The following is a 10,046-nucleotide window of genomic DNA, read 5'->3' as shown; positions in this document are numbered from 1 at the left end:
CACCAGTTTTGGCTATTTTGAAACTGATTTATGTTCACTGAATGTGTGTTCTGTTACAGGTATAAATCAGTTTCTGATCACTTAAACCATTTTAAGTGCGTAACTTCTGTCCCTATCCCAGCAGTCACAGCAATGGGGCTTCAGCAGCTGTGGTGTTAACTCCTTGGCTGTTGGCACTGACAGCACTGACATAAGCTGCAGTGAGAAGCCCCATGGATAGGATCCAGAGTAGGCTCTCCAGCCCACAGTCAAACTTATTTATGTTTGACATGCCTATGTTTACTTCACAATGCACAGCTCTACAGGCTTATGGGCTAGGAAGTGTACCCAAGCTGTCCTGTGAGTCAGCTCACATGCTACTATTAACATGCACTAGGCAGGTGCTCTGGCACATAGTTCCCACAGCAGACCACCCTTGAATCACAAGTTGGTTCTTAGGCTGGATGTCTGAATGGCACAGTGCCATGCCCCCTTCCTGAATAGCCCCTTCATATAAGAGGACGTTTTGCCTCAAACTCCCTTCCTTCCTTTTTAAAAAAAAGAAATGCTACATGGAAAGGAAAAATTCCATACCTGAAACATTGCTAGGAGAAAGCACATCAATTTCAAGCTGTGGTTCTACATATTTTTCTATGTAGGCTTTAACAGAGAAGTTTTTGTACAGTTATGTTACATACCTGAGCATAACAGGCTTCTTCAATTGCTAAGCCTGTTACTAAATCCACCTGGGGAAGAAAAGTGAAATATTTCAAGAGTGAGTAATTTCTGCATATAGTATATATTTTATTTCCTTATGTCTCACCTCTAAACACAAATATTAATACAGTTCTAGGAAGTCCCTACCTTGATGCAGAATTTTTTTGTATCCTGTGGTTAAGGAAAGATTACTATTTCTGTAATCAATTTCTTTATTCTGAGAGGTAATGACTATTTAACAGATTGCCAAAAATAAGACATGAACACAGAATGGATGGTCTTCACTATGAAGTGACCCAAAGTAATTAATTAGCTGTACATTTTTAATTATTTCAGCTACAAGAGGTCAGAAACCTAGCATTAACTGATTACAGATCATCACTGATGATGATTTAAAAAACACTAGATTTACCTGAATCCAAGAAATAAAGAAATGTCCCCAAACACTGACATACTTAATAACAGATATTATTTACAACTGAAAAGTTACTCATCAGCATACAACATAAAAAAATTGCACCTCCTGTAAAGTGAGCTAGATGCTACGCATGTCAAAGTTTGTTATGGAATTTTATCTTACAATTCTAGCACTTCCAAAGCACTAACAAATTTCATCTGTTGTTAAGGACAAAGTTCATGTGTCCTGATGGCAGTTTCACCTACTAAAAAGGAACAATTTCATAATATTTCTATAATGTAATATATGGAAGATTGTGAAAGAACTGCACTTTCATACTCAATAGTTAGTTTTGCAAAATATCACTTTTGTATACACATTGGCCAAATAGAACAGAATATTTTAATGTTCTACTACTTTGCTTTTATTATTATTGATATGTTTGACCAGTGTAAATTATAGATATAAAGGTGTCCTTTATTTGCTCCATGGATAGCATTCACTATTAACATATTTATCATAATGTACCATAACACTGGCCTGTGTGCATATAAAAGCACTCATTTTATAAAAATTGCTATAAAATTTAAGTTATACTACAATTTTAATGAAATGTTTTATTATGTAATATTAAAATATGGCTATAGTAAAGTATGTGTTTCTCCAACACAGACAAATAATGGTCCCAGACCATCTCTTATAACCTGCACAATATTTCTGAGTAGCAGCCTGAACTGTTTCAAGGGCTGAATTTTCCCCTCCTCTACTTCCTCATGGTTCAGCTATCAGCTTTTCATAAGCATCGCCTATTGGCATCAGAGACCAGCTCTTTTATTGGCTTCTTACATCTGGGCTTCAATTATATTAGATTGACATCTTCTGATCCACAGACCCACTTTGTTTGGAACCAAGACTATTTATCTTGCACTAATTTTCACCTGTATATTACTGAAATCAATCTTGTATTTGTATCCTTTGGAAGATCAATGAAAAACCAAACCAAACCAAAAAAACCCAAACAAAAAACCAAGCAAGACCATGGACATATAAATGGTCCTATAAAAACCTCAGCTGTTCTGAGAAAAAAAATAGCTGTGGTAATACTACCCCTTGAACTGAGATAAATATATGTCCAAACTCGGGAAATTTTATCCTAGTTTCAATCCAGGGTTAATTCTTTCCAGAACAAGGTCACTCACGTAGTCACGCTGTTAGAGTTACCTCCAGATTTTTGCCTCAAGGTTCCCTGTCTCAAGACAACTCTGTTCATATACTCAGGGCATAACTTGCACATGACCTTAATGTACACATTTTGTACTTCTGCTTCTGATTTTGTCTCTTACTTTAAGGGTTAAATTAATCAGTAGTGTAACCTTTTAAGCTCAATTATGTAAAAAACTGCATGATTATCCTACAATTTATAACCTTAGTTTATGCATTATAATCCCAATACGATGCAACTTCTCCCACGCTGTTCTCTGGGCCAAAGTGAGCTTCAAGAAGGAACACTGCAAAGACCTATCCATATAGTTAGAGCCTGTAAGTAATCCAGCTGAGCTCAGCAGGATGACTCAGATGTTTAAAGTAAAGCATGTGTGTGAGTGCTCATGGCTGGGTCTTAAGAATTCTAGAGCTGAATCAGAAGAGTGCATTGAGTTGCATTTGGTTTATGTTAGATTTTTATATAATTTGAATGGTATTCTACCATAAACTATTATAAGAGTGACCTTTTCTGGTCTTTCATAGAATTTGGACTTGAAACAGCAAAGATAGTCTTGACAGTATGACGAGTATGAGTTTAAGATCACCTTCTTCCCCAGCCTTGCATCTGAATGAGTATTCAACAAACCTTATGCCTACTTGCTAGCATTGATAATAAACATACTGAAAAAGTTGCTAACAAAGGTGGCATTACGAAACACTGTTACTGCAATGTCCAGTCAGCATTAACCATATCCCCATGAGCATGAAATCAGCATAGAAGTATGAAAAGAACCCCCGTTGCTTTCAGTTTTAAGCTAGATCTAGCCAAGTTTTCTGACTTAATTTAAGGTAAAAATAAAACAACAAATACCAGCACATTTACAAGGATACAGCCTCTAGATGAGATATATAATAACTCTTGGGGTTTTTTACTCAAATTTAAGATTCAGGCTATTTTTACAAGACATTTTCATTCTAAAGAAGGGCCTTATATTCAAAAGTGTAAGAGAATAAAGGATTTGAAAGATCCACTAAAAACTCATTCACTCCTTTTTAAACGCATGTTTTAGTACACCTTCACTTTTCCAGGCTTCTTCTCAGTTAGAAATAAATATATCTTTACCTCCATCCCCTGATTGATGGCTAACTTTGCAACTCTCATTGCTACGGGTCCCTAAAATAAAAAATGAATCAGAGTTACAAGTCAACCCATACAGCAAGATTATGATTTGAACTGTCTACAAAGAGATACTGTCATTTTTGCATTATGCAGACTCTAAGTTAAGGAGACAACTAACAGATTTTAACACCCTTACTAATATGACCACATTTTACTCCAAATATATATGCTAAGAAAATCTAAAGGTAGTGTATAACTTAAAAAAACTGAGAAAAAAAATTATGGCCTCAATTTTAGAGGTGCTGAGCCTGAGCAGCTCCTATGAATTTCAGCTGTAATTGAGGGTGCTCAATACCTTTAAACATTACACTTAGAGTAACCAGAAAGTTATTACATGAATCTGTGTAATTATCATGGATGTCCCAATGATCATACTATAAGGATGCATGGCATCTGAAACTAAAGGAAAGGAAAAAAAGATACCTTCAAAACTGAAATGCATAAAGCTCAGAAAAATGCCTACAGTCAGATTCCAGTGGACTTCTTTCTGAGGGCAGAGTAAGGGGGTAAGAGTGTGTGCAAGGTCCCTAACTACCCTTCTAATGTGTCCCACAGATTGGCTAGGCTCCATGGGAATCTATTACTCCAGTTGTGCAAGTACTCTGCATACCGGTGACAGAAGTGTTCACAAACACAAACACTGCCCCAAAGAGCTGGCAGATGTTTTGTCTGACTTCAAAGCCCCTAAACTAACTCCAATGAAAAGCTGCAGTTATATATCATAATCCAGGCCTCACATGAAAATTTGTATTCCTTTTTTCATGTCACACTTTGTAACCATGTTTCAAAAATAAAATCAATAATTATTTTCAACAGCAGTTTAATTTGCTGCTTAATTTGCAGTCTTTCCAATTCTAAATGGCAAGATTTCTGCAGTTACTGTTGTACGCCAAATTTAGTGGTTAGCTATATAAGGATTTTTATTTACAGGCACTTACTACAGACTGGGAGTAGTCACTCTGAAAAGTCTTCAGTAGAAAAGTGGGTTTATAAAGGGTTCCAAAACCACATTCATATTCTAGACATGTCTGTATCTTCTGCCCTCCCACCCTCATAACATTTTCTTTGGTGCTACTGCATAAAGTCTCCTGCAAAAGTGTTATCTCTGGAGACATTTAATTTGTTTGTGAACTCAGTATGAACATGCAGTGATTGAGAACTGGGACTTTTCTAAGGACCATGAAGCACATCAGAAGATTATTAATTTGCTACGTGTCAACAAAGTACTCAGTTCTTCAGTATTAAATTAATATCAAGACAGTTTCTACCCCAGAGGATTTATAGTCTACACAACTGACCTAGGAAGACAAGACACACTTGGACGGTCCAGTGGAGTCATCAGTAAAGGCTTAAAAAAATAGTATTTTCATTTATAAAAATTCAAAATATCTAGAATCTTAGCAATGTAACATCAAGCGGATAAACAGAATTTTTGCGTATTGGTGGGGGGAAGGTACAAAAGTGCTGATTAGGTCAAGTTCAGTTTTCTCATTTTTTCTGGAATGGGCAGGATTGGTGCAGAATACAGTCAACCTCAATCAATCATCACAAAGCTCTTGTAGTCTGTTTTTCAGGAGGGTCACATTTAGATTTTGCTGGAGTTCTAGTATTTGGGGCATGTAAACTGAACCAGATTTCCTGTGTTTACATGTTACATGGAGGGAGAAAGATAAATTTCTTTTGACTGAAAAGTACGGTAGAACATAACTTTATGTGCTGTGAACAGAAACACTAATGTCTATGCAGTTCCTTGAGAGCAAGGGAGAATATCCAGCTAAATAAAGGCTCCCTCAACATGTTCCACATTTGATTGTCATGAATAATCAGACAACAGGCCCATCTAGTCTTGGAGAAGTTAACAGGGATATTTTGCAATAAGGCAACTCAGAATTAACGTATGTCTAGCTATCTAATGTTGAATCTTTGGAATGTGAGTTTTAATAACACAACTGTATTTCATGTCTCTCTGATATGGTTACTTTTGCAACCTAGAACAGTGCATGAACATGAAACATGACTGCACGGTTGCAAATGGTCCAGAAAGAAAACAAACAGTTCTTCCAGTAAAAACAAGATATTGAATAAATGGAAAAAAATGATTAATTTTGATAATAAAGTTTAAGTTTCCAGTGTGATGTTAGTAATAAATATAATTATGAAAAAGGAAGAAGATTTAAACACTGACAGCGTCTATTTATTAAATGTTGTTCAATACAGAGAACCTGCGCCTTTTACCTTGGCAAATCATACTGAGAAATTCAGACTTTTCTGGGCCAAAGGACCAAGAGAGAAATTCATCATAGTTTAAAAGACATAGAGAAGGACTCTACTTTCATTTGGCTGTTTTCTCTTTCTCAAAAAGTGATCCGTTTTATTCTGGCAATAACAAGAGATGCCTCTTGAATTTCTTACTTCATTTGGAAATGTTTTGTGACATTAATTTGCCAGGTTTAAAATATGAAAGCAAAAAATTAACAATGCAAAGACAAAGATCAAAATAATGCAAATACGGTGATGAGACAGGATTATCTGCCTCACTGTGAGGTAACTCCCAACTAACAACATGAAACATGTGACAGCTTTCAATTTCTGTCTGTGTGTTTAGAAGGGGCACTTTTTACACATTTTCTACTGTAACATTATTATTTTAACGTACCTGGGTCACTGTTCTGACCTGGAGTGAGACAACCCTCTCCAAAACAGAAACAAAATTAGAACATCATTATTTGCTGTACCTGAGGTAAAAATTCTCTTGCTAGAGCCAAAGCTCTTCTGTAGGCAGCATCCCCTGCTTCATTCTGTTGTACCACATGGCTGATCAATCCTATTGATTTTGCTTCTTCACCATCTACAACGCGTGCAGAGAAGATTAGTTCCTTTGCTAGAGATACACCAATTGTTCGAGGTAACCTCTGTGTCCCTCCTGCAGTTCGGGGGAAAAAAAGGAAACGTGAAAAGATCAGCATAGCCTAAATGCCAGATGCTCAGTGTAAACATTTCATTATTTACATAGACAAATAGTTATGCATACATAAGCACACGCGCTATTTCTACTACACTATACAATATCAGAACCATCTGATACTCTGAAACTTTACCCCTTTTGAAACTTTACCACAAATGAAATCAATATTTTAGCTTCCTAGAAAGAAATCTATTTATTTACTAATAAAACCTACACAAATAATGTTTCTATTACAAAGAAACCAACTTCTTCAAAATATGACTGACTTTCGAAGAAAATTTACTAGTACTTACCAGTGAGTCTCCACACATTTTTGCCTTTGTTTAATCTATGCACCTACATGGCAATCATAATAATATGACTTGCCTTTATGATCTATCATTTTCCACAAAACTCCAATCCATTTTGAAAACTATCCATCAGGTCCAAACACAGCTTATTCCCATAAAATCAAGTATATTAAGCAAATGCTATAAAAACACCCTGGTCCATATTACTCTCACATTCATAGTGCTGTCTGAAATCCAGTGCAGGATAACAAAAAACCCCCAAACAAACAAACCCCCCAAAAACAACCGGTGTGGACACACAATATGTTTACTCTGAAGCAGAAGTTGAGTGAACACATAACAGCCAGCCCTGCATTAGCATAAGTCATTAAACTTACTCTTCAAAGTAAGGAGCAACTAGACTGTGTCCACACCCCTACCCTCAGTTTGATCCTGGGGTGCTAGTTGGTATCCCTGTCATGACATGGCCCATTACTGTAACAGGGTCTACAGCAGACAGCCAGTTTGGGAGAGATGTAGTGCTGTTTTAGCTATTATGGTCCAAGGAATATTCAAGAAGCAAGGGCTTTTTTGGGTATCTTTTATAGGACCAACTATATAGTTGGGAGAGATGTTAGACAAGTTTTGAGCACAACTTGCTCTTCCTCAGGTCTGGAAAAGAAGTAAGTACAGGTCATTTGTCTACTTGGCGACTGAGTGAATTTACTATGGAGTAAATTCTGGGGTAAATCACTCCGTATTGTGTGTCCACACTCAAGGAAGTAGATGACAAGTATGGGTCTATAGAGATGGTAGATGTTGTATTTATGGCACAATTAAGGTATCAATTATGCCATAAATCATAACATGCTAATGTTAAAGACAATTTACAATATGATAATTTAGCAAATGAGTTGTAAAAATATTGTGTGCGCATTTCTCTATACGCGTTGTGTGTGTGTGCACAATACATCTTTGTGGCTAGTTTGCATCGCACTTTGAACTGAATGTGTGGCATGGCTGCCCCTGCCAGATCCCAACATTCAGCTATTAGGATTGGGCATGAGGCAGTCCCAGAGTCCAGGATACAGCTGACCCTTGCCTGATCAGCAGGATCAGGCTGAGGGCATCCCTGAATTCTGGCCCTGGCTTCCCCTCTCCACCATCCAATCCATGAAAGCAGATGTGGGGAGAAGAGGTACCATGAGCCTGATATCAGGAAGGCTGATGTCAGGCTCACAGTGCCCTACTGTGTGCCTGATTTTTTTTTAACAGTTCACCAGGCACTGTAAGCTTCTTCCCAATGTTGGGCTCATAGTGTCCTGTCTCTCAACTTTAAAAAGCAGGTGGGGAACGGTAAGCTCCAGCTGCACATCTGGGTACCTGTGGGAAGCACCCACAGAAATGACAGATGGGTCAGGCTGCAGGGCAAAATAGGAAACCTGCCAGCACGAGCAGTGCTGAGGGCATCCTATGTGCGACTCCCCACACACTGACAGCTGGCAGCCAAGTGATTGGGATCTAGGGAATTTTATGCCCGGTACCCAAAATCATTAGTTCTGCTGTGCACAGCTACCATGGCAGGTCGTACACTTCTGCAGATGAGGCATACAATTTTTCAGGCCCCAATCCTGCAGCTGCTTTAACATCTGCTTCAGAGAGCTACCGTAAGTTAGCTTTCCTTACTACTTCATGAAATGCTTCTATAGATTTCCTTTTGGACAGATCAGCAAAAAGTCACTGCTCTAAGAGCATGGCTAAAAAATGAATGATAGCCTAGAAAGTGAAGTAACTTCCCTAAATGAACACCAAATAGCAATGAGAGTAAAAATACTGAGTAAAATGATGAACTAAACTGGCATGAGCAAATGTACAAATCTCCAAAGCAGATATATTTTTTTAAAGGCAAAGTGTGTAAGCTGCCTTTATTCTAGCAGAATGGACTCCAAATTCATCTGCTCCTGGGCCTCCTGCTTTGACAGCAGGTTTAAATAAAGTATATGATCCATTTAGATAAACTGTAAATAGAAATTTCTTTCTGATTAAAGTTATTTCCACAAGGACATGCTAAGATGGTAGAAGAAAAAGTATATTTGTGGTGTGACTATTTATGGAGGCACATTTAGGGGAACAGTCTACACTGACATAGTTAATGAGTATTCAACCAATATAAAACATATATCATTTCAGTATTTTAAAAATGGCATACTATGTTAGTATTTAATTAAACCCAAGCTGGGTTGTTTGTTGTTTGTTTTTTTTATTTTATTTTTTTTTCTAAAAGTATTTAAATAGATCTTGTGGACAAAATTATCCAACTGTAAACAAATCAAAAGCTATTTAATTCAACTTTCACTAAGACTTACTATGTGTAGCCAGCTTTAGCACTACTATATACACTTTCATAAAATATACCCGCTTTCACTGTATTACCCAATACCAAATGCAGGTTTTTGGAAGATCGCTGCTAGTGGCTTATAACAAAGCTGGGAATATATTTTCTATGCTGAAATTGATTTCATCAAAATAGTAAGCAGAAGTGGTGGTATCCGTTTTGCAAACAAAGTAACCTTCTCAGCTGTCCAGCTTAGACTACAGAAGCATAGCAAAACAAAAAGACTGATGGCATCCATGACTGCTCAAGGTTTTAGACTTAAGTAGATTTCAGTTAAACCTGAGAGCAGACATTCTACATATGTCCTTCCAACTCAAATTGGTGGTGGTGTATGTGTGTGGCGAGGTGTTGGGAGGTGAGGGAGAGGCCACATACATAATGATAATTGTCCAGATCAAGTTCAAGTGACAAGAGTTGTAAAAATGTTAACAGCTGTCAGAGTAGGGATCAGCAAGTTTTTTGGGGCATCCTTGACTTGTCAGATGCTGGCATTCCAGGGGCAGACATTCGGGGAGCTGCGAAAGATCCAGTCCTTGTCATGGCAGCACAGCCCCAGACCCTTCCCTCAGGCATAAGTGCCAAGCAAAATGCCTTCCTGTGGCATGCTCTGGCACATGTGCCAGGGGTTGCCTACCCGTGTCAGAGCATGACACAAATCAATCAATAGGAACTACTGGTACTTACATGACACATTTGTGCTACAAATTACTTACATGACACAAATTTGTGCTACAAATCAATCAATAGGATCTACTGGTACTTACATGACACAAATTTGTGCTACAAATGATGGAGGTGAACCAATGGAAGTACCAGTAGAATTTTTCTTTGTTAAAATGCTCTCATAACAGCATGAATATAAAATCAAAATAAAGTCCCGTATTCTCCAGAATCATTTCTTTGTTTCATAGTTTCTAGGGTTGGAAGGGACCTGAGTAGAT

General features: G+C 37.5%; 1 protein-coding gene across 1 annotated transcript in view; it reads right to left on the bottom strand.

Moving 5' to 3' along the window:
• AUH (AU RNA binding methylglutaconyl-CoA hydratase) overlaps positions 1–10,046 on the bottom strand; it is a 275,169-nt gene that overhangs the window by 16,839 nt on the left and 248,284 nt on the right. The window contains exons 7-9 of the mRNA XM_019517296.1: positions 6,212–6,399; positions 3,420–3,470; positions 678–725 (exon numbers count right to left, since the gene is read on the bottom strand). Coding sequence (XP_019372841.1) covers positions 678–725; positions 3,420–3,470; positions 6,212–6,399 — 287 coding nt within the window. The remainder of the gene's footprint in view (positions 1–677; positions 726–3,419; positions 3,471–6,211; positions 6,400–10,046) is intronic.

Source organism: Gavialis gangeticus, unplaced genomic scaffold (assembly GCF_001723915.1).
Source record: "Gavialis gangeticus isolate Ggan-Ray unplaced genomic scaffold, GavGan_comp1, whole genome shotgun sequence".
In the NCBI taxonomy this organism is placed as follows: Eukaryota; Metazoa; Chordata; order Crocodylia; family Gavialidae; genus Gavialis; species Gavialis gangeticus.
Note: the sequence above shows the minus strand (reverse complement) of the source record. Positions and strands in the feature narration are given on the sequence as shown.